Below are 25,744 nucleotides of genomic sequence, written 5' to 3' on the forward strand. Positions count from 1 at the left end.
GTTCTGTGCTGGGTGTGGAACTTGCTTGAGATTCTCTCTTCCTCTGTCTCTAACCCCCCTCCCCAACTCTCACGCATGGGCTCTCTCTCTCTCAAAAAAAAAAAAAAAATTTTTTTTTCAAAATGAAAACACTTAGCACTGAACAATAATGAAATACCACACATTGATATTTGTGTGGAATACAGAAATAGAAAGATAAAAAGTGCATCTGATTAACAAAGAAGAGCATGAGAAATAGAGCTGAGTACTTACTTAAAAGAACAGGAAAAAAGAAATGAGAAGAAAATAACAGGGGCGCCTGGGTAAGGTTCTGTTCAGGATATGATCTCAGCATCCTGAGCTCCAGCCCCAGGTTGGACTCTGCACTCAGTGTGGGGTCTGCTGGAGATTACCTCCCTCTGCCTCTGCTCTTGCCCCTGCTCATTCTCTCAATCTCTAAAGTAAATAAATAAAATCTTAAAAAAAAAAAAGGAAAAAGGAAAAATTAATCAAACAGGGAGTAGAGAAAATTGCAAATTTTATTTGGAACTATTAATCAAATAGGTATCTTTGAGATAGAAACAACCGAGATTTTAAAAGATAGGAAGATTATAAATAAATCTAGATTAACGTATCTGAAAATATAGATGAAAACCAAAAGGAATAAGGGAGCTAGAACCCCAAAATGACAGGGGCGTGAAAACCCTGAAGACTTCTATAATAATCAAATAATTTTTGAATTCTTTGTTTGAAAGTCTTTCTACCAAAGTACGTATAGGAGTTCTAGAAATTATTCAAGGAATAAGTAATTAGAATAGAACAGAAACTCTTACAGGGGAAAAAAATCAAAAGGAACAAATTAGGTAAATTAAAGGCCAGTTTCTCTCCTTCCACACACACAACTCATCCAAAAAAAAAATTATTTTAAACCTTAGAAAGTCATATCTAGACACATATTTTTTTTAAGATTTTGTTTATTTATTTGAGAGAGAGAGCATTAGTGAGAGAGAGGGAGAGACAACATGAGGAGGGAGTGCGGGCAGAGGCAGAGGGAGAAGCAGAAGCAGACTCCCCGCCGAGCAGGGAGCCCAATATGGGGCTCGATCCTGGGATTCCAGGACCATGATCTGAGCCGACGGCAGATGCTTAAACAACTGAGCCACCCAGGAGCCCCAAATCCAGCCACGTATTAAAAAGGATAGAATATTGCGAAAATGTTACTTATCCAAGGATGCAGAGTCAGTTTAACATAGAAAATCTATTAATATAATTTGCCACAATAAGAAATTTCAAGAAAAAAGAATGATCATCTTAAAAGATGTAGAAAGGCATTTGACAAGATTCATTATCAATACATGATAAAGAGTATCTATAGAAAACCCACATCAATTATAAATAGTAAAATAAAACAGTAAAAAGTAAAAGCATTCTCTTTAAAAACTCAGAGACCAGGATGCGGTACCTATCAATACCCAAAACTTCCATGGAGGGTCTAACCAGTGTACTAAGAACACACTGAAAGGTTAATAGGATTGGAAAGGAAGAAATGGGATTTTCACTAGTCACATGATAGGATTATCTGATCGATGTTTGATAGAAAACCCAAGACTACAGCAAATTAACATTTAATAAGCATTTAAGAAGATGGACAAATATAAAGATTTTTATACAAAATCAAGTATATTTTCGTACATCAGCAAACAAATTGTACCTTGAAAGAGAGAAAGTGGGACAGAGGGACTGACTATACGATAATAACTAAAAAAATATGTAAGATGCCCAGGAACATACCTGACAGGTATAAGCATGACCTTGATGGAAAAAATTACAAAACATTCAAGAACGAAATTAATGGAGAGCTATTTCATATTTACGGATAAGATGACTCAAGAGTACAACAAAGGCATTTTCTCCCAAGTTGATCTACAGACTTAAATGTAACACCAAATCTCAACTGGGTAGGTTTGTGTTTTTTGGGGTTTTTTGGTCTGTTTTCATTGTGTCTGTGTGTGTGTGTGTGTGTGTGTGTGTGTGTGTGTGTGTGATGAACTTCACACATGTTATCTAAAATTTATATGAAGGACAAATATCTAAGAATGGCTCATTCTTTCCCAAGGAATACAGTGGGTTGACATATCCAGTATTTATTTTAAAACTGTAATAATTAAGTACTATGACATGGACACAGAAAAAGGGGCCCACAAACAGACCTCCTCATGACATATAAAATTGATTTCTAAGTGAGCAGGCATTTCAGACCCCTGGGGAGAGAATCAGCTATTTCTTAAATAAAATTAGATCTCTATCTCACTCCATATACGAAATCAAAGAGAGATTTTAGAATTAAAGAGAGAGAGATTAAGGAATTAAATATGAAAGACAAAATTTTAAAACTATTAGAGATAGAGATGGAATTTGTTATGAGCTGAGGATGGGGAAGAATTTCTTAACCAAGATTCCAGGTGCACAAACAGTAAGAGAAGAGATGGATAAACTTACTTGATTAAAATTAAGAATGCTATAAAAATGTGAAAAGAGCAGCTACAGCTTAAGAGCTTTCAGTAATACAAATAACCAATAAAATAGTTGGATACAGAATACGTGAAGTACTCCTACAAATTAACAGAAAAGAGGATTTGATTGAAGATTAATCCAAAGCCTGGCATAGGAGAAGAAAACAAAGGTCAAAACACACATGAAAAGTGTTCAATTTCCTAAGCAGTCATGGAAATACAAATCATACCAAAAGGAGATTTTAAATTCTGCACCTGTTGGACTGCCCCCCCCCCAATTCAAGTCGGACAGTATTAAGGATATGGAGAATTTGGAGCAAACGGAACTCTCCTCCCATGATGGTATGAGTACAAATTAAGACAACCACTTTAAATGTTATATTATTTTTATTTTTTAGAGAGAGAGAGAGAAAGAGAGCATGCAAGTAAGGGGAGGAGCAGAGGGGGAGAGAGGGTCCCAAGCAGATTGCACACCCAGCGCAGAGCCTGACCCGGGGCTCAAACTCAACACCCTGAAATCATGACCTAAGCTGAAGCCAAGAGCCCAACCAACTGAGCCACCCAGGAGCCCCAAGACAACCACTATAAAAACCAGATGCCATTATCTAGTAAAAGTAAAAACACACATATCTTATGACCCAACAATTCCACTGCTGGTTACACATATCCTAGAGAAATGTTTGCACATGTGTAACCGAGAGACAAGTACAAAAATTTCCACAGCAGGACTGTGTGTCTAACTGAACTGCCCACTGTCAGGAGGACAGATCAACTGTGGCGAGTCCTAGGCTACAGTTACCACACACTGGTAAAAGTAACAAATTACTGTGACAAAAGTCACCGTGGATGAATTTAACAAACGTACTGTCACGCGAAAAAAGCAAGTTACGAAAGAACATCTTGATAGGATGTCAACAAAAACAAAGCAGTATTTTATGTGGAATATAACATATATGGTAAGACAAAACAGAATGAAAAGGAAGAAATGAGAAACATCAAATTCAGGGTAATGATCTCTGATACAGAGGATGGCAAGGTCAAGGGCCACAGGGGAGCCTTTAAAGCTATTAGCAATGCTCTCTATCTTTAATCAGGGCTGGGGTGGGGGGCACGGGTTTCACCTGTTATAATCTTAAGTAGTATTTAATTTCCTGAAAATATAATTGAGATGGCGACATCCTCTTTTCAATAAACTTCTAGTATATGATAATATACTTAGAATCAACACCTGCAGAAAAATGTCACTATTACTTATCAATCTTCAATTACAGCATATTCATCAGTACACGAGAGGCCAAACTCTTTCCAATGATGATGAAGTCATATAATCAGTTTTTTCTTCAGTTATATTACCATGTTGCAAAAGCAAATTAAAAAAAACAACGACAAAAGCAAATCAAAAGATCGGATAGTCTACACAGGAACCCGTCAGCCATTTTTATGGCTTATGTTTGAGTCCTTTACTCTCTCTCTTCTTCACTAATTGTTCCAAAAAAGAAAGCGATCAAACCTGAAAAAGACCAAGAATTCTGGAAATAGGTTTGCAGAATACACATAGGTGGATTTTACATATAGACCTCAATTTCTTTGAAAGATATCCCAATTTAAAAATCTCATCTTTACATAATAGAACAGCTCCTCAGAAACCGGGCTGGAAAGGACTCTTGCCCATGACCGAGAACGGAAAGCCTTGCCAAGGAGTCAGGAATCTGGCCACTTGGAGGGGCACTCCTTTTTCCTGCAGAGACCACCTCTGTTCAGACATGGTTCCTACAACATCTTCCCTCACCCTGAGCCTTACACAGCACAGCACTGGGGAACGGGCAGACCCTATTCTACCGAACATAGTTTCTGAAAAGACTTCTTCAGTTATCTCCATCAAAAACTATTCAATTTTTATTTTTCACTAAAAGATGCACAAAGTCACCAAAAGCCATTCTGCCTACCACTCACTGGAATAGAAGGAGAAACAAACCGTCTATCCCGCTTCCCCTCTCCAAGGCCACACGTAGCTGTGGGGACAAGAGAACCTCCTAAAATAGTTAAGTCACGAGACGCAGATGGCAAAATGTGGTTACATCCAAAGGTTCAGAGCTCCATTCACACATCCCCATCACTCCCTCATCACGTGATTCATTCACTCCACAAATACTTGTTACACTTCCACAAAGGAGGTAAATTGTAAATGTCAACAGGACGATCTTAGTTCAAGTTGCTTCCAGTTAACATGTTTGGGGAGAGAAACAAAACCCAACGGGGCAGGAAGGACTGTAAGAAGCATGGACACACGAACAAGTTGTTTGGGGCAGCAGGTGACGAGGAAAGAGGGAGGGTTGGTGGGACAGCAATGAGCCACGACAGACCAGAGCCCACGGCTGCTGCATGTAGTGAACCTCTCAATGGAACCCTAAACCTCTGGGCAGGAAAAAGTCCTGCTGCTGGGAACATGTAATATTTCAATTATTCTTCCAAGAAGCCAGAAAAATGGCGGGAGGTTTCGGTCTCATCTGGGGGAAAAGGACAATTAGGCAACAGGCAGCCTTCACGTTCTGTAACCTGCAGGCAGGCTCCCCTCCCAACAGCTCGTCAGTGTCCAAATCAAATAGCTAATCCAGGCGAGAATAAACACAGTCAATATGCAGATATTTTATGGGAGTTCACAGAAGATAAAGCAGCTCTGAAGCTCATAGACCAGGAAGCCAACCCAGGCAGGCAGCCAGGAGCAACCACAGAAAAATGAGCTCCCACTATCTGCTCGACTTGAAAGCATCTTTCGGTTTTGTTCCTTTTCATACAGGTCATTGAGAACTCTGAAAGCAAAACAAAACCCTGACGTGGCTAGCCACTGACAACTGCTTCAACTAGGACACCCTTCAGATCTAGATAGCACATGAAAGCGTCTGGAGTACTGTATGTTTGCCTGACCTCTGTGTCCACACTAGACTAAACACTATAGCTAAAAGGAAAACTCCAAGACGAATGCATGTGGGAATCTCAAGTATCTAGAGCAAAGGAAAACATGCCTCTTCCTTAGGGTAATGTCCCACAATGCGGGAGGCATCCGCCATTCTAAGTGGGGGAACGCTGGGTTTTCAACAAAGGTTCTTGTGCTTTGTAAACCTTGAGGATACGTGTATTGATTTCAGGGGTCTGCGAAGACCTGGAAATAGAAGCCCAGCTGTAGGATGGAAAGGGACTACTTCTCTGGAGAAGGCTCACAGATTTTGTCATACATTCAAAGACATTTATGATCCAGAAAAGATGAAGAAACACCATTAAGAAAAAGATGAACAATCTTTTAAAAAGAATTCCATATTGGTGATGTTACAATGAACATTTTTCAGCCAAGGAAAGAGCATACATATTTCAGGGAAGTATAAAAAATTATTTCAAGGGTCAAGATGATAAGGTACCCTGGTTGTTTGGTTTAACTCAAATTCATAGATTTTCTTGGGCTCGAGTTTAATAAGAGCTGACTGACCTTTACTCACATCGAAACATTTTATATACATACACACTTTTAGGAAAAAAGAAATATCATTCGAACTCCTCTCTTTCATTATAAAGATGTTACATTTTACCCCAAATCTTGCCTTTATATTTTACCAAGATGTGTGGCAAAAAATATAAGACTAGAAACAAATGGTTCATGTTTTGTAAAACTAAGATATTAAAGGAGAAATTTTCAGTATCATTTTAAGGTATAAGTAAGGACTAGGTTTTTAAATTAATGCTTTTCGTTTCTTCCTCATATTTTCTGGAATTCAAATCCCTTTGGATAGAGTCAAACTCGAATGTCAAAGTACAGTATACTGGAGATGGTCATATGGATACCGGTGAAACAGCCATTAGACTCCTACTCAAAGAACACACCTTGGTTTCGTAGCAAAAGATGAGTGCCAGGGTATACATTTATTAATGTGTTAAGTTTAAATGAAATATTTAAGGTTGGGCTATCTCCTTTTAGTGGACTTTCTCAATCACTTGGATAAGAGGATGCTGACACCCCTGCCACCTCTGAAATGCCATCTCTGAGGCATGTGGTCACATGGGCACGAAATAAACGGCAGTTCATAAACCTTAGTGCACATGAGAGCTGTGAAACCAGACTCCGGGTCTGCTCAATTTCGCTCTCTCATTTCAAAGGGAGGGGATGAATAAGGTGACATGGTACATGACCATATAGTTACAATTTAAATGTCCTCTTAGATTGAGTGCCTAGAGATCGGGGAGCAAGACGTACCCATTTCCTATCTTCTAGCATCATGCTCTCCACAAGAGAGGTGACCAAACGCATGCATGTTATATGAATAATGCAGTAATGTAGCATGTGAACATTATCACCTATTCAAATCATTTCTATACTCATCGTGTGCATCCATTAGAGGACCTATTACATGCTGCAGACGACTTCAACTCACACAATTCAGCAAGTGGCATATACCAAAGATCGGCTTTAATCCTGAGCAAATGTGTGACACTGTGTTGCCTTGTAAACGAACTTGTAACATGATTTCCATCCATAAGGAATGTAGGCTGACTCCAATGTAAGATTAAAATTGGTCCAGTAACGAATTCACTCAAGGATGACTAACGGTCCTTTAAGAAGACAAAAGGGAAAGTTAAATCGTTTAAGATCCAGGGGATGGAACCAGAAAGCATTAAAAGTCTGGAAGACTGGACTGCCTACATTTTTGCTCAGCTCCTGCCAAATACTCTTCCTCGCCCGGTCTTGAGAGAGTAGAGAAGCTCGGTGTTAGCCTCAAATCTTCAGAACTCACACTTTTATTTTTTTAAAGCAATGGGCATTCCTGCAAGTGTCAGTAGAAAGAACTATTAGCAGAGAATCACTAAAACATAAATAATTGACAGTTAATTGTGCCCTTCATCTCCCTTCTAAAGACAGGGTTTAGGTGGTGTTGTTTTTTTTAATCTTATTTCCTTTTTATTCCTTTTTCAAGTTATCTTTACATCCAGCATGGGGCTCAAACTCAGGACCCTGAGATCAAGAGCTGGATACTCTACAGACTGAGCCAGCCAGGCGCCCCCAGGGTTTAGTGTTTAGAAAGACAACAACAACACTTTTTTAAGCCACAAAAATTTCTTTTAAACCATCACTAAGGGAGTTTCCTTGAAAACATAGTCTCAACTCTCTCTAGTCAATTAGAACATTTAACTTTACATTTTTGGCTAGGATTTTAGACCATTCCTTTTTTTTTTTTTGGTAGTAACAGACACTTTTGAAATCTCTTTTCAAATAGTTTCATTGTAAGCTCAATCTTTTCTCCCTTGGCCTACTTAAACTGTTTCTTCAACCTCCTTCTTACAATGTATTTCCTAGATATTTGCTTATTTTTCCATTTCTCTATAGGAAGATCCTATTTAAATATTTTGAAGCACATTCCATTGAACCAAGAATAGAGTACACGCATACGTCCTCAGAGTTCCTCCCTTCAAACTGTACTCATTCCAAATCAGTGGCATTAAGGACCATAAGCAAACCTTAAAATGTGGGAATAAAGATGAATATTTTGTTTGTGAACTCCAATTGTGCTACTTACTCAATAGCAAAAAAATAAAAAAAATATATATATATATATATATAGCAGAGGTGGCGTTTTTAATTTTAACATTGTTTCAATGGTTGTTTTTTTTTCTTTTCTTCCTTCATTAAAGAAAAAAAAAAAAAAAAAGAAGTGTTAGTCCTTTATGCCCTCCAGAATGTTAAACAAAGAGACAACATGAGTGAGTTCTCTGTTTACATCTTTCTAAGAGGTGCTCACTGATTAGGTGAAAGCATGTAAGAGAATCCTACCAAAAGCCTAGGTCCTTGTCTTCATTCTGCCACTTAAGAGTTCAATGACCTTGGGCAGGAGCCTTCTATATCCACATGGATTTCCTCATTCATAAAATGGGGTAACTATACCTGCCCTCCCTTCCTTGATCCCCAAAGGATCAAGCAAAGTAAAATACACCGGAAAGCTCAGCACTGACACAGGGTAGGACATCAGCTTTATTTACTACTTCATGATGGAATAGCTTAACAAGACCATTACCAAAAAATCCAAGATTAAAACAAAACACAGCTTTATTCACAATAGCCAAGAGAGGGAAGGAGCCCAAATGTCTATTGACGGATGAATGGATTTAAAAAAAATGGTATATCTATACAATGGAATGTTATTCAGTCTTAAAAAAAAAAAAAGGAGGAAATTCTGTCATATGCTACAGCATGGAGGAACCTTGAGGACATCATGCTGAGTAAAATAAGGCAGTCACAAAAGGACAAATACTGTATGGTTCCATTTATATGAGGGACCTGGAGTAGCCAAAATCATGAACACAAAGTAAACTGGTGGTTGTCAAGGGCTGGGGGTAGGGAGGATAAGGAACTATTGTCCAGTAGGTACAGATTTCAGTTTTGCAAGATGAAGAAGTTCTAGAGATCTCTTATATGGCAATGGCAATACAGTTAACACTACCAAACTGTACTCTTCAAAATGGTGAAGAGGGTAAAAAAAAACAAAACACTTTAGTCTGGTTAGTTCAAGGTAAATTGGAATTAAGTAGGATTTAAACAAAATTAAACCAAAATAACAGCCTCTGTGGGACCCCCTGGTTAGCCATCAATCCTGCTAACTTTAGAAATGCATGCTAGGGGTTAGCAAAAGGTTCTGCCTCCAAAGAGACATTCACATAACAATGGGGGCATCTATAATCCCAACTGCCCCCCTTTGTGTCTTCCAGCCCCCACCCCCCACCAGCACTGAGGGTCACCTGCTCACCACCCTCACAGCACCTGGCTCACATCGCTGCTAGTTTAACACTTAACACATTACTCTCAGTCAGTGACACGCGTCTGGCATCATCATTAGACCATGGGTTTCTTGAGGGAGAAACCACATCTCACACATCTTTGATTTCCCTTCTCCTAGCTCCTAGCTCAACAGCATAAGCACTCGTCAAATGTTCACTAATTGAATAAATTCTACTGTTTCACAGTTTCCATCATCTTTCATTTAGCTGTTGGGGCCAAACTCAAGAGTAGAGAGAAGATGACTTTAAGCAGCCTATAAAGGTCTTTGTGTGTTCCCCATTCAAATCGGGCAAAGAAAAAGGAGAAAAATCATGTATTTATAGCTGTGTTTATAATGATACAACAAAGATGTTCAGTTACAGCTCTCTAAGAAAAAAAAAAAAAAGCTTGAGCTGCGAAGTTTATAATAATCCTTCCCAATCCATTTATGGCTTTGAAATAGCCAGAAGTCTGTATTATGTTAACAGTCCTTATAAGGGTTCTTGCACAAGAGTGTAGTTTTAAACATGGGCAAACTTCAGCCCTCTAGATCTCCCATGAATAAAACCATAGACCCACTCCAAGAGTGTTGAATTAGATAAAGTATCAGGCTGTCTTTAAAACATGTAACTCTTACCCACACTCATAGGTCGATTGCCAAGATCAATATAACCATAAAGACATGCAGACCGATATGTAATTTTATCCCTAAAATACTCAGGTGTTAGAAGAGAAGATGTGAAAAGAGCAAGAGGGCATGTTAGCTCGTTCTTGATAACAAAGGCAGGAATCTGTACCAGTGAGATGAAGCACAGAGAACACCTTTATTCTCCAGGGGCTCAAAGTCTAGTTCAGGACACAGGACATGGGTCTCGGTCATGGGGATGGAGGGGATGCCCTCTGACCTTATGCATGAGCTGCTGTAAATATCACATGATAGAGTGAGTGTCCATCCCTCCCCACGCAGGGGGGCTACTGACCGGTCAGACAGCACTCACCGCCGCGTCAGAAATGAGTAACTTAAACACGATCGTCACCAAACAATGTATGGTGTTCATTAAAGAGAAATGGAAAGAGCGGTTTTGTAACTTCTAATACAGACTCCCCAGCGGACACTGAACTTGATGGCAAGAGCCGTGGGCTTGACATGTACCAGCTCATGCAATGATCACCACAGCTACCACTGAGCTTCACGCACGGCTTACCAAAAGGTCAAGCAGCCTGTCCACGGCAGAGACGAATCTGAATCCAGGATTCCCAGAGCTGTGAGGCTGTGACACAGACCACAAGACCTGAGGCACCTAAAATGCTTCCTATCTGACCCTTTATAGAAAAAAATTGCCAACCCTCGGACTAACTCAGGAGGATGAAGTTAACCTTGACAGAAGTCAGAAAATGCAGAGAAGTAAGGGATTGAAAGAAAAAAGTGGGAAGCTCAATTTTAAATGGGGGGGGGGGAATGGATAAGGATGCCAGAAAGAAGACGATGTGACATTATTAACACTAGGGAGAGAGGCTGGGGCAGAGCAGCAGGCAAAAAGTGGAAGACGTGGCAAGTGCAAGACAGTAAGGGGAAAGACAGCAGTGGTTTTAAAAATCGTTGTGGAGGGGACGCCTGGGAGGCTCAGTCGGTTAAGCAGCCAACTCTTGATTTTGGCTCAGGTCATGATCTCGGTCCTGGGATTGAGCCCCGGGTCGGGCTCTGCGCCTTGCATTGGGCTCTACTCTCAGCAGGGAGTCTGCTTCAGGATTCTCTCTCCCCCTCTTCTCCTCAGCCAGCCCTCACTCTCTCGTGTGCTGTCTCTCTAAAATAGATAGATAGACAGATAGATAGATAGATAGATAGATAGATAGATAGATAGATAGATAGATAGATAAATAAATAAATAAATAAATAAAGCTAGCTCATTGTGGAGGCGAAGCTCTGTATTCAAAGTAAGACCTACCCAGGAGTCCCAGTATGTCAGATGAATGGTGGGAGCTGCTTTGGCCGAATCCAGAAGGAATGTACAGAACACAGCCCGGCCTCTGCGGCAGCTCCTGGGAAACCCATCAGTTTGAAAGCCAGTGGCATGCCTGAAGCAGTGAAAGCCACAGGGTCAAGGTCTGAGCACGGAGCACGTGGCCGGATGGACTTCCATAAAAGCCGCAGCAAAAGAGACAGACAAGGAGCCAGAGAGGTGGTAGAACTAGGCTTGTGCTGTAGCCAGAAAGGGGGCTGTGGTAGGGAAGAAAACCAGGGTGAGGCTTACAGAGAAGTCCAGGGGACACCTGATGAAAGGGCAACTGGCTTGATTAGAAGGTCACTGGAGATGTTCAGTCACTATCAGTAGAGAGACAGAGACAGAAAGGAGTTTCAGAGAGTTTCAGAAGAAATGAAGAACTGGAAACAGGGGGACAGAACCTGGGGTTAATGAAGGCTGGCACTAATAGAAAGTGAAAGATGGGATGGGAAGGAAGACAAGCGTTTTACAATAAGGAGGGATCTCTTTTTCCAAAATGGCAAGGGAGACAAAGATGGCAGACCCTGTGGAAAATGGCTGCAACCATTCGCCCACCAAATCCAGGTCCTGGGGTCATGCCCTCGCACTCGGACTCCAGGCTTAGCCACGTGGCATGCTGTCACCAATGGGGTCTCAGCAAACAGGACACAGAAGGGACTCGAATATTCCCCACAGGGGCTTGTGCTCGCTCGGTGTGCTTGTAGCCCTGAAACCAACATGAGAACGAGACAACCGGCCTGCTGAGGGAGGAGAGACCACATAGAAGAGGAGAAGGAGCCCCCAGGCTGACAGCTGCCCACCTACACACCTGCAGGAGGCCATCCCAGATCACCTCGTCACCAGGCAACCTGCCAACTGGCCAGCGAAGCACAGAAGAGAATTGGGACCTGAGGAAAAATGGTGGGGACGTTAAGGTGACAACAGCAGTTTGCTCTGTGGCAAAAGCTAACGGAGAGAACAAAGGAGAATTTGTCTGACGTCAAAGGCAGTCCAGGCACCAATCCAATGCTGGATGAACTTCACGGTCAAAACTGCACCAAAGTACTTCAAAACGCTCTGAAGACACACAGCTTTGCATTTTCCTTTTCTTTTTCTTTTTTTAAAGATTTTATTTATTTACTTGACAGACAGCCAGCGAGAGAGAGAAAGAACACAAGCAGGGGGAGTGGAAGAGGAAGAAGCAGGCTCCCAGCGGAGGAGCCTGATGTGGGGCTCGATCCCAGAACGCTGGGATCACGCCCTGAGCCGAAGGCAGATGCTTAACAGCTGAGCCACCCGGGCACCCCGCATTTTCCTTTTCTGCCTTTCCAAGTGTCTATCATGAACAGTGATTCCTGCAATAAATGTTGTCATTACTGTTATTTCTATTATTGTCACCTACCACGCAAGATCAACAGGATTGCAGTATCGGTGACCAGGGCCATAACTACCCAGTCGCACGCACGAGTTAATGTGGAAGCCCAGCACAGGTGCGGGGGCTGGCACACACCTTCTGATTTCTTACAGGTAGAAATAAAAGGCAATCTAAGCCGATGTGTATTTAAATTAACCCAGGCTACTGGAGATCAGACCTATTTAGTCGGTCTTCTAGTTCTATTTGGAAGGTAATTACTGTGAGTCAAGGAGAGCTGACAATTTTTCCAAGCAAAAATTAAAAGACAGCATTGAGATCAATGATAGGAAAATAATTTTAGCCTAAAATATTGTCCTAAGAATGTCTATGTCTATCATATTTGTGCTTTCTATGATGAGCGCTCTCTGCTGGATTTTCACCAATTACACGTTTTTGTTTTTGTTTTTTTTCCTATGAGCAGCTTTCTCATTTAATACTGCCACATGTTCTCTGGATTCTAATAGTCTCTCTGGTAGGTTTAAGAAAATATGCAATATAGGCATATACATAAACTCTCCTATCTCCCACAAAATTTACTCAATCAGACACATTTTCTAAATACACGTTTATCATTTTTGGAATTAAAAGGTCATTTTCAGGCTGAAGGTTGAGTACACATATTCATGTTTTTTTCTTTCTTCTGAAAAGGCTGGTTCAGGGAATATTTCTAATTGGGTCAGATTCTCTCAATGTCTCAGGCTTTTATGGACTAAGACAATAGGAGAAAAACGTTTCCCTTTTCTATACAGCATGTTTACTGATGAATATGGGGGAATAAAACATGGTCAACTGAACATATGCTTCTTCCTAAAAATATATATATTTTTTGAGAAAGTATAAACCCACAGACAAAAAGAACAGGAAATGAGAGGAGAGTCGACAAAAATGTAGACTATAGAAAGTGACAGTGGCAATTATCAGAGTAGAAAAGAGTGAGAACATCAAGTACCAAGAGGCTGGAGACTCTAGTCTGGGAACAGGAACCAGACAAGATGGAAGACCATCCCCTCTTCCCCAACCACCTATAAAAGACCAACAGCTAAGATGCTTTGCCAGTGCACTGGGAGCTTCCAGTGGGCTTTATACATAATTAAGAGCATGACCTTATAGACAGCCAAAAAGCACATCTTTGAAGAAAGTCTCCAGTATGTAAAAATAATACCAAATTTTAAAAGTCTGAAGTACAGAAAAATTAAAATGAATAGCTCATGGGATGTAAGTGAAAATATTACAGCCACGGAATAAGAACAGTGAAGAAGGGGAGATGAGAAGAAACCTCTTGGGAGTCAGAAATTGTCAAATATAAAAATTTCAACGGGTGGTCTGAAGATGAGGGGAGAATGACTAGATAGTAAAACAGAGAAAAAATCGGAAGAAAGCTGTAATCAGATCCGACAACCTGGCGAACCAGAAAGAGAAAAATATACAGTGGGGAAAATGATCAAAATAAAAACTGGTTGCTTTCCAGAACGGAAGAGACTGGCCCTTCACGATGAATGTTCATAGGAGAAGCCGGGCACGAGAAAGAAGAGCCATATGCGCCAAAGCAAAATTTCAAAATACCAAAGGCAGAGCAGTCCTTGATGTATGGCAGAAAGTTAAAAAAAAAAAAAAAAAAAACAACAACATTAAAACCCCAATGACAGGTATTTATCACACCTGAATATTATACATAGCCAAACTATGAATTACATGCGAGGCTAGAGTTAAGACATTTTCAAGTTGGCAAGATCTCAAAAACGTACTGTCTCCGGAAGGTTCCATGTTTTCTTGCTGCCAACCATTTCCTTATGTTGGCTTTTGCTTACCTTACTTATGAGGCCACTGGCCACTTTCTATTTACCAGCTAAGCTCCATGTCCCTTCTGGAAGGACTTCCCGTTCCCACCAGCAGGGGGCAGTCTCCCCAACCCGATGCTCCAGACTCCCACATGGCATGATTTCTTGGCCAAAGACTTTTCTCCCTAGAAGCTTTCTGCAGTCCTCCTAATTCTTCTTTGTGGCCCTGGCCTTGCAGCCCATGCACTCTGCAGCGGTGCCCAATACAATTTCTTTAACAAGGAGACCTTCGCTGATGAGAGAACAGTTGATTTAAAACATCATGGTAGTAAGTAAGGAGGGCACGTATTGCATGGTGCACTGGGTGTTAAACGCAACTCATGAATCATCGAACTTGACATCGGAAACCAGGGATGTACTGTATGGTGACTAACATAATATAATAAAAAAACATTAAAAAAATAATAAAATTAAAAAAAATAAAACATCATGGTAATCCCTTCTACTAAGAAACTGCCCTGAACCTATTTCATGTCTGCTCCAATCCCTTCCACATCCGGACTTCCTAACTCAGAGTTTCAGCACACAGAGCAGAAGGGATCAGTTCCGGGGAGTAAGAGCAAAAAGAAAAAAGTTATTCTTTCAATTAAAAAAAAGACGGTCCGATGACCCAGCAATTTCACTCCTAGATATACACGTACGAGAAACAGAAACATGCTCACGCAAAAACTTGTACGTGAATGTTCATCACAGCATTATTCACAATAGCTCAAAGTGGAAACAATCCAGATGTCTACCGGATGATAATGGATAAATGTTATTACACACACACACTGGAATATTATTGGGCAATAAAAAGGACAGACTGACATACACTGTAGCGCGATGAACACTGAAAACATCACTAAGGGAAGCAGGAAGTAACAGACCACCTATTGCATGATGCCATTATATGCGAGATCTCCAGAGACAGAAAATTGGGGAGTGGTTGCCTAGGACTGGGGGTTGGGAAGAAAAAGGAGCGAGTGCTATCTCAGAACATGGGATTTCTTTAAAGGGCAAGGAAAATGTTCTAAAGTTGATCGTAATGATGGTTGCACACCTCTGTGAATATACCAAAACCCACCGAACTGTATACTTTAATTGCGTGAATTATACCTCAATAAAGCAGTCTTTTAAAAAAGATCACTATGGGAATACATTGAATCCATGTATTACTTGTCTTGAAGGCAAAAATCAAAGAGCACCAGTTTAATAAGGCAAGGTTTGCAAAGTATGGCAAAACTCAAGCATTTCGGATGAAAACACCAAGTGAAAAAAAAAAAAAAAACAGGTCAGATCACCTGATTTTTCTTTGCCTGAAAATTAATACATAATTTGTTCACTGTAGAGTTTACCAGTTGAAGAGATACCATCACAAAGTGTGAGTGAAAAGTACTGGCTTTTACTGGAAGCACAGGGCGCCTGGTTATAGTACCTTTTTTAGGTCACTTAATTTCAAAAGGCAGCCTCTCTAGTTTCACTCCTTGCCAATCACCTTATTTCACAGACCTGTTCTTGAGGGCAATTAATGGGTAATGCAGTTCACATTTAAACAGGGCCCGGATCTGAAAGTACCGCTGAGGTTTATCCCAGGCATTCTCCCAGTGATCTTACTGCACGTGATCTGTGGGGGCAGTGAGATACAGCCCCCACTGAGAAAGTCTTCCTGCTGGAGGGATGCTATCTATGATGGTTACAACAGAAATGTGGAAAACTTTGGATTCTTCCAAGATGGTCGTGCAAAGTGTTTTAAACTATCTAAAATTAAACGATGAATTCATGTATTTTTAAACTTTAAAAGCTTCGTTTTAAAATAGGGCCCACAAAGTCGTACTGACACAAAGGCATGGTGGAAGGGGAAAGAGAAAATAAGCTAATGAAGGGCACCTGGCTGGCTCAGTCGGAAAAGGACACGACTCTTGATCTTGGGGTTGTGAGTTCAAGCCCCACGCTGGGTGTGGAGATTACTTAAGAATAAAATCTTTTTTTTTTTTTTTTGAGAGATTTATTTATTTATTTGGCAGAGACAGAGAGTGAGAGCGAGCGAGCACAAGCAGGCAAAGCTGCAGGGAGAGGGAGAAGCAGACTCCTCCCCACCCCATGCAGGGCTCGATCCCAGGGTCCTGGGATCGTGACCTGAGCCAAAAGCAGATGCTTAACCGACTAAAGCACTCAGGCACCCCAAGAATAAAACCTTAAAAAAACAAAACAAACAAAAAACCCCCAATGAGCTAATAAATAAGCCATCTCCAACCCCTCTTTTGCATTCCTTCTTCATGGGTCCTGGAATTAATAAACCAGACCTACCAAGTCATGATTTTCACATACACTTAAATCCTAGTCCTTCCATAATCTTTCGGGACATATTCAAATTCTCAGTTATCCTACTGTAACTCATTTGAATATATCAAAGGCTTAAGATATGGACCTAATGGGGTGCCTAGGTGGCACAGTCTGTCAAGCGTCCGACTCTTGGTAATCTTACAGCTTAGGGTTGTGAGATCGAGCCCCACGTCCAGCTCCTCACTGAGCCTGGAGTCCGCTTGAAATTCTCTCTCCCTCTGCTCCTCCCCCCTGCTCATGCGCTCTCTGTCTCTCTAAATAAATAAATAAATCAATCTTTTAAAAAAGAAAAAGATATCAACCTAATTTTAAGGAAGAAAAGTGGATGTAAACAAACCATTTTCATTAAACAGAGGAAACATTTCAATTGTTTTGCCTTTGTTTTAAATTCTCTTCCTTTTTCCTTTCCTCTTCTATGTTATTTGTAATGATAACCTTTTCAGTCTGTATGACAAGTAACGTGAACCTGGTTTGATTTCGGAAACAGGATTTTGGTCCATGCTGGTTAAGAGATATTTAAAATTTCTATGCAGCTGTGCCACTTGACCTTACAACACACTTGGACTTACAACACACAGTTATGGACAAAAACCCCCCAATCAGATTAACTAAAGACTTTGTAAACCAAACCGATAAGACAGTGGGTTGTACAATCATGTGGTACGAATTTGAGAAACTGGTTAATTTTGGTACGTGAAAATCACATGAATAAAATAGTGCAAATAAAACACTCTTATTTCTGGAACACAGACTGTTACTTTCTTCCAGACTCTTCTTTGCACCCTGGTGCAAAATACAGAAGAATTCAGAATCTCAATCACGACATAGATTAGCTCCACTGCAAACCTGTGGCCATGAACTTCATTAGTCCTACACCCGTTGTTTCATCTTCTCCATTACTTAATTTTATGTATTTTTTTTATTGTGTAAGAACATTTCACAAGGGATCTACCCTTTTAACATAGGAAGTGCAAAGTACAGTCGTGTTCACTCCAGGCACAATGTCGTACAACCGATCTCTCGAATGGATTCCTCTTGCATAACTGCAACTTTCTGTCTGTTGATTAGCAACTCCCCATTTCCTCCTCCTCCTCCTCCTCCCAGCCCCTGGCAACCACCATTCCACTCTGTGCTTCTAGGAGTGGGACTGCTTCAGATGCCTCCTCTAAGTGGAATTCATCCCTCTGTGGTTGGTTTATTTCACTGAGCTTAATGTCCTCCAGCTTCACCTACAGTATCTCATCATCAGGTTTTAAATGGGTGAAGCCTGGTAGAGCTGATGAGTTGATGGCAACCAGGCCACATCTTGCTTTATCAGCTCCCCACTCCCGCTGTTTATGACTTGTCTTGCAGTCAAGACGGTGTCAGATCTGGAAATGACTTCCCTGCCAGCTGAGGTGAGAACAGTGTTTTGATGTATGGAAAGACTGCTTTTTAAAAGTCAAGGCCTCCTGGCAGTTCCTCTGTAAACTACTATGGCAGCTGGGCTAGAGGGCCATGAATATTACATAAGGGCCGTCCATGCATTCACGCCAGAATCTCCAAGCCACAATTCCCATAGCAACACACAGAGATTTTACTCATCTCAGAGATGAAGCAGCCAGCAAAAGTGCCTAATGCCACCCTTGATTTTTTTTTTTAAGCAAGATCAACACAGTACTTATTCTTTTTCCAAAGCAATTTTTTTCAAAAGAAAACCAACAACCATGTGAAATGTGTTCATTTCAAAGTTACCCAGATCGCACAAACCAAGGTACCGGAAGCTTGAACAACAACCTATGCTTTTAGAAATAGCTGCCATTCGAATGACTGCATGGGAAGAAGAATTCACATCGTTATAATTAGTGAAACAAACCACCATCTTGGCTAAATACTGTACTTACAGATTTTGTATCTGATTTGCAGTGCCCTACCCATATATACACACTTTATTATAGGATGGGGAAGAACATATTCAAGGAAGGAACATTTGTAACTAATAAAATCCTTTATTGCTTTTTTTTGAGAAGCATAATGCAACCCATTTTTTCAATATAAGAAAATACTACTATAAAACACCTATGGAGTAAAATTTGGGGGAAATATTGTTCGAGCCTGAGAAAATACACATTACCTTGAAGAAAGTTGTTTTTCTAAGCAGAGAAATGGCTTACTGGAAAAATGAAGTGAAATCATTCTGTTATTAGAAGCAGATTTTTCCCCTTTGTAGATTTGGGGATCCTTTTCTGTGTGTCTAACCAGCCACCTACAGAAATGAGTCGGCTGGATTACAAAACAACATAAAAGCCAAGACCACTCTTACATATCCCACTTCCTTTCTCTGTCAAGGAAATCAAATACACTCCATTTCCTGCACTTCTTTAAAATCAGACAATGAAATACTGTAAGAGACCAAACATAGGCTTTAAAAGAAACTTCCACAGGTGGCCCATCACAGACCCGGCAAGCCTGGCAAAGAAAGAGCTTGGCAGAGGAGAAATGGTTTTACCTTTGCTTTTTCCAACTGGGCCTGGGCCTGTCGCTCTGCTTCTCTGCGCACTGCCTCCCGATCTTCCTCCAAAGAAACATCTGAATCGGATGGACGGCTGGTGTAGGAGTCTGCCGAACCCTTGAGAGAAAAATTTGCATTTTAAAATAGATTCCATCTATGATGTTTGCATTGGAAAAGTCTCATTGACAACAGCACTTAGCTTCCTAGATTCTGCTATAAATTCCTGAAAAGAGGAGAAATTAATCCATTTTGTGGCAAGCCATCTAGAGACACCGTGCTCTTGTTTGCAGACCATTCCCTAGGTAGGACAGTTGTGCCTACCAAATTACCATTCCTTTCCAAGGCTCATGTTCCAATGACTATCCTTTCTGGAAGCCAGGACAAGTTCCTTTATAATTAAACCAGCTCCGTGGTGCAGTGCCCGGCTGAAGGGCATAGAGGGGTTTCAAGGATGGCTTCAAGAACAGACGACATGCTAAAGCAAGTATTTACAACCGGAAAGAAGATACGTCTACTAAAAAAACATAAAAGAAAGTCTAACGAGTTATAAACTTGAATTCTCTGCCATGACTCCCATTTTAACCTTAAGCATCCTTTTGTACCTTTCCATTCACCTGACACCTTCAGTGACAAAACTGTAAGAAAACAGCAGCCAGCTTCCCTCTATCCTTAAGCAACACATTTTCAACAGCTTTAAATAGACGTTTAATAAAAGCTGCCTAAAGAAAACACCTGCCCAGGATAGCTTCTTGGGCAATAAATCACAACATAGGAAAAGGAGCTCAGAAAATTATAGGACTCTCCCTCGCTCCGTCTCTTGCAATCAGGATCATATTACTAAATCACAGGAGCCCCTGCCAGCACTCACTGTAAGGACAGCAGAAGCAGCGACAATATAGTCTCCCCCAGACGAAAGCCCTTGAGCTTACACAGATATCCGAATTCTTCAGCCTTCCTCCCTTGGCTCTTTTCAGAAGCCTGATCCAGGTGGCCTTCATTAGCCAGACAGCGCCTTTCTCATCCGCAGCTGCAGCCCCGGGCACAGATCCTCAGTGCGCGCTGAGCCCTGGAGCGCCCCGGCTCCTTTCCTATCCATGCTCTGGGCAAGCCCCTCTTCTCCGTCCCTTCCTGCCTCCGGGGCTTTCACTCCCTACCCCGGAGGACTCCGATCCAAGGAGATTCTTATTTTCCCATTCCAGGGGTGGTGGGGAGGGGGAGAAACAAACACTCGAATGCCTTATATTGCTTTAAAAATAAAGAACACTTCAAGTGCATTCAAAGACAGGCATCAACTCGTTCTAAACTTGATGCATCTTATCACTCTAAATACTCTCTTCTCTGCGCTTGGTTACAGGAAATTAGTTGTAAGAGAACCTTTTACAAAAAAAAAAAAAAGAAACCTAGTGCAAAACGTATGCAGTGACATTTGCAAGTGCAAAGTTCAAGCCTTATCTTCAGAGATCTGCTGGGGGAGGGCGGAGGACGCACTCACCGCACTGGGCATGCTCCATATGTAGCCTTTTTACGCAGATGCCTACATCACACTGTTAGTCTATGTCAAATTGCCATTTTGCATCCGAAGTGTAAACAGCTGGAAAGGGCTTTTCGGTTCTATAGTAACAGGCACATGGTATGTCTGTCATGTTGCTGTCTCAGTTGAAACATTCTCTCAGAGACAAAGCATGCAATCTTTTCATTTAATGATCCCTTTCCATTACCCTGCTGCGGAAAGTGTATCCTATGCCATAAGCCAGTTCAAAGATAAACAAGATTACACACAGGTTATTGGGCAGTAGAAATCAATGAAAAATGTTCATCGGTCATAAATCAACCTGCTCTTGATTGCTTGTGACTTCCCAAAGATGCAGGAGACGGATCTGCCCGTTTAATTAGGACCTGAAAGTAATGACAGCTCTAAGGAGTGAGTTTAACGGAGCTCAAAATGACTTTGAACTGCTTCTCCAACTGAGAAACTACCGTTTGAAAAAAAGTCCTTAGAATAAATAACAGTACGAATTGTCAGAACAATAACTATGAAGAAATTGCAAAGCTTGGTTGATTAATTAGCTCGAGTTAAGATTTACAGAATAATTTAGCCCAAGTTCTTCTTATAAATAGGGTGATTGAAGCTTGAGAAGACGCTTATTTTCTCTACTAATAGGATGACATTGTTAAAGTTTTATGAAGAAATACACACTTCTAGATTTCTTAAAGAAAACATAAAATTCCATCACTGCATTCCAAACTACAGTTTTGTTCCCGTGGTGGGGAGGGGATTACTTTGCAGTTTCATGCAAACGAGAGGCATTTTTAAGAAAATCTTTGTTACTTTTTCTCTCTTCCTTCATTCCTCCTTCCTCCCCTCTTCCTTTCATCTGTGGACTAAGACCAATCTTCATGATGTAAATGCTAGAAAATACAGTGGAATGGAGGCTTTCGAATAAAAGTTACAGATTGAATGCACCTTAATCGTATCATAAATCAATAGTCTATAGTCTTATGAAGTGAATATAAAATGCATGGGGGATACAAGATGAGCTGCAATTTTTTATTCCAATAAAATTGACAAGGGAGATAGGAATTTTCCCCACCAACACACACCCTAGGGGATCCCTAATCTTCCCAGAGGGTTTCTCATAGCGAGAGTAGCAGCGCACTACAAAACTACCAGGAAGTGCAAGTCCATCCCGCAAAGGGCCTCAGGCCCCACTGTCACATGTGTTGGCATTTTAAACCCAATCACTCTTCAGAAGGCTCAGTTCACACCTCAGTGAGGATACAAAGTTTCTGTCATTAAGAATCCCCATAATATGGAAATGAAGGGCCGAACACACATAATTGTCTGCTATCCCTTTCCCTTTTGAACAAAATAAGATTGAAAAAGTCCTTTGCTAATAATCAGTTGTAGCTTTTCATTGCACAGTCATGTTGAGACCTGCTTCCAGGTTTAAATAATAAAGCACCTAAAAAAAACCTACAGTGACTTTTGGCAAAGATCTTTTGAGTATTTGCAACAATATATTAACTTTTGGCTCTTTTACAATGTGAGAAGCGACTCTCCACTGATGTGTAATGTAGCTTATAGAAGGAGCCACGTTACTTTCGTCATTCTTTGTATCTGTAATCAAAATAGCAAAAGGGCAAAATCTTTTCATTATAGAAGTTACGTGACCCCCTCTCAGAGAGACACAACTAACCGTCACTTTAAATTCTCCCACCCACTACTAAAGACTAGCATGTTTTAGCCTCCAGAGTTCTTGTGCTTTTGAAAGTCACCCTCTCCACATGTGCATTGCAATTAATCTGCTTCCTTCCTGGAGTGTGGATTTATGCGGTCAGAAGTAATATATCTAATTAGGCTTTTGCCTTTGGTACCATATGGACTTTCTGGGTCATTCTGCCTCAAGCAGTCTTCAGTCGGGAACAGCTGGCAGTCCATTCGAAACTCTAGAACAGGTTCATTACCAGATGCACTCTTGATCTCTTGGGTTGCTACAGTGGGAATAGCTCGTCTTTTGTACTTTTGTCCTTGCTGGTACCTCACCTATTCAGCTACAAATATTTCCTTTTCTATACCTGAATGTTCTCATTCCTCATTGTACGGCTGCAAAATGTAACTTGCAACCTGATGTCTACCAAAACTCATTCCAATCATTCACTTTTATCCTCAGAACTCTTAAATCCAAGTATGTGTGCTTTGTTTATGGGAAAATTAGTTAAATTGGATTAACTCATGCTTTTTAAAAATGTTTATTATTATTGTTATTATATTAGAGGGGGAGAGAGAGAAAGAGGAGGTGGTGGGGAGGGGCAGAGAGGGAGAGAGAGAATCTTAGGCTGACTGCATGCCCAGCGTGGAGCCCATTGGGCTCCATCTCACAACCCTGAGCTCATGACCTGAGCCGAAATCAAGAGGCACACGCTGAACCGACTGAGCCACCCAGGTGCCCCTAACTCATGCTTTTTATCTGCTCTTCAGTTTTTGTCTTTTTCCAATCTATGCCAAATATTTGCACAAGAAGTGTCACCCTTGGGGCGCCTGGGTGGCACAGCGGTTGGGCGTCTGCCTTTGGCTCAGGGCGTGATCCCGGCGTTATGGGATTGAGCCCCACATCAGGCTCCTCTGCTATGAGCCTGCTTCTTCCTCTCCCACTCCCCCTGCTTGTGTTCCCTCTCTCGCTGGCTGTCTCTATCTCTGTCGAATAAATACAAACAAAATCTTTAAAAAAAAAAAAGTGTCACCCTTTTCCTTTAACACATTTTTTTTATATTTATAAAGTTCGCTTTTTCAGTGCTGCACTCTACTGTTTCAATCACATTTATTTCCAGCATCATTTCTCTTGAGCATTCTTGTTCTTGTATTTTCTCTTTCAAAGTCAAAAGGGTAAGAGTCATAAGCCTATTCAGGAGTGGAATCTTAGATCCCAAAAAGGTCATCGATTTCTGTAGGAAATCTTCACATGAAGACTAAAGCAATGCTTTTGGGCAAAATCAATTTCTCATGGTATCCCAAGGCTACCCTGATTCTAGATAAATTTATGTTCCATCCCAAACCCTCAAGACTTCAAATGACCCTCCACATGTATAGGACGAGGCGAAGCCAATGGCAAGTTTGATTTCAGCTGTTTCCTCCTGACCTGCCATGGGAGAGACGCCCCATTGCCACACTCCTCAGGCCCTTCACACTTTTAGGAAGAAGCAAAATGGGACCAAGGGCCAACGGGAAAGAGTTCTATCTCGTCTTCTTGCATTAGGTGGCAGAGATGATTCCTTTATTTCTCATATTGACACCTCTTTTCACAGGTCAGAAGAATTAATATTTTTTTTTCTGTGAAGAGATTTGGATCTCTAAGAAAACGAAATGCTAATCCCTGCATTGTTGAGGTTATAACAAAACCACTGTAACTATTTACTAATGATGACACTTCCTGACTCAAAAAATTGAAGAGTGATACAGACTATCGAGATGAAGCACGTTTACATGAATACCGGATAGTTTAGTTTGCAAATGTCATGGAATTATTACTCGTGCCCATTCAATTAGTGAAATTCTCAAATGTGATTGGCTTGCCATTTGGCGTAATGTGAAAATATTAACCAAGGTGATGGTTAATAAATCCATGGGAGTTCATCCCAGTGTGGTAACTTTGATGATTATATAAAAGCTAAAAGATTAGCCTCAATTTTCTCAAGAGCACAGGGAAATTTAGAAACTTGGTGTAATTACCCTCTGTACTGACGAAAAGTCTAAACGTTACCAAAAGCAAAACCAAAATCCAACCACATGCATTTACTGCGTACTTATTACTTTGCAAAAGTGTACGTGCTCGGACTAAGTTAAATGCTGGGAATCCGACAGGAGAAAAGATGAAAGCGAAGTTTCCATCAGGGAGCCTAATAATCTAGTTGTAAAGGAAACCAATTTTTTTTAAAGTAATCAGAAAAATAATCCCAACAAGAAAATACAAAACAGGCTGAGAAAGAGAATAACGGTGAGCAGAAGCTATTTTAGTTAGGGTCATGAGTCAACATTCTGAGATGCTACGTAAGCTGAAATATCCCACAAGAAAAAAAAAAAAAGGCAAGCTAACTTTAGGATGTATTGAGAAAAGCAATGTCCAGGAAGAGGGAACAGCATCTGCTAAGGCCTGAGGACAAAAAATACTCAGCACTTTGAGGAAGTGAAAACAGATGAGTGTAGCTAACACGTTCCTTTTTCCAGAGTATTTATTTTCATCGCTCCCCCTTTATTCTGCCCCTTTCTCACTCTGCAGGTAGACACACACTCAAGCACACCTGCAATAGGGATTTGGGGAATCCTTCTCATTTATGTGGGATCACCTCACGGAAAAGCTCCTTATCCCCGTCTGAGTTTCTTAAGAAGTGGCATTTAAATTGTCAGTAAATTCCACATTATGAGGAAAATCATGTCTTCTGAGACTTACACAGAGTTCTCTGATTTTCTTCCCTCTACATCCAGCGCTATCTCCCAAGAGCTAAAGTCAGTCTGTTTTTGAGAGAGTGGCATATTCAGTGAATAATTAGAGCAATCGACTTATTAAGAGTAGGCTATGTGTATGAGTGATCACCATAATAACTGCTACTTTTTCACGAATGCTTTAACACTGTGGTAGGCACTGGGCTGATTCACCAGCATTACAGAAGTTAATATTAAATCTTTACCTCCGTTGTCATTGATGAAAAAACCGAGGGACAGAGACGCTCCGTGACCTGGCCGAGGTGACAAAGCTAAAAATCAAGAGGTGGGAGGCAGCTTTTAAACTGAATTCAAATCTGAATTCAAGTTCCATGTACGCATCAGATCATAAAAAATAAAAGCCAGAACAAATCCCTACCTGCAACTAATGTTTCTACTGATTGAAAACACCCTTTTTCTGCCTACACA

General features: G+C 40.8%; 2 protein-coding genes and 1 long non-coding RNA gene across 10 annotated transcripts in view; 1 reads left to right on the plus strand and 2 right to left on the minus strand.

Moving 5' to 3' along the window:
* LOC148107397 (uncharacterized) overlaps nucleotides 1–7,289 on the minus strand; it is a 31,548-nt gene extending 24,259 nt beyond the window's left edge. Inside the window, exons 1-2 of the long non-coding RNA XR_015722426.1 lie at nucleotides 7,183–7,289; nucleotides 1–7,091 (exon numbers count right to left, since the gene is read on the minus strand). The exon at nucleotides 1–7,091 is cut by the window's left edge and continues 24,259 nt beyond it. This is a non-coding gene — a long non-coding RNA (uncharacterized LOC148107397). The remainder of the gene's footprint in view (nucleotides 7,092–7,182) is intronic.
* NSUN6 (NOP2/Sun RNA methyltransferase 6) overlaps nucleotides 1–25,744 on the plus strand; it is a 306,108-nt gene that overhangs the window by 158,328 nt on the left and 122,036 nt on the right. The gene's annotated exons all lie outside the window — the stretch shown is intronic.
* The window catches only part of CACNB2 (calcium voltage-gated channel auxiliary subunit beta 2), a 369,559-nt gene that overhangs the window by 102,353 nt on the left and 241,462 nt on the right, over nucleotides 1–25,744 (minus strand). For 6 of the 8 annotated variants that reach the window (XM_045787501.2, XM_045787510.2, XM_045787492.2 and 3 more), the window contains one exon: nucleotides 19,336–19,455. In XM_045787501.2, coding sequence (XP_045643457.1) covers nucleotides 19,336–19,455 — 120 coding nt within the window. Of the gene's footprint in view, nucleotides 1–19,335; nucleotides 19,456–20,267; nucleotides 23,459–25,744 lie in introns of those variants that run through there. The other 2 variants (XM_087857647.1, XM_045787524.2) reach the window with 1 other exon arrangement.

Source organism: Ursus americanus, chromosome 31, assembly GCF_024610735.1.
Source record: "Ursus americanus isolate L20-20 chromosome 31, mUrsAme1.1.p, whole genome shotgun sequence".
Taxonomy (NCBI): domain Eukaryota; kingdom Metazoa; phylum Chordata; class Mammalia; order Carnivora; family Ursidae; genus Ursus; species Ursus americanus.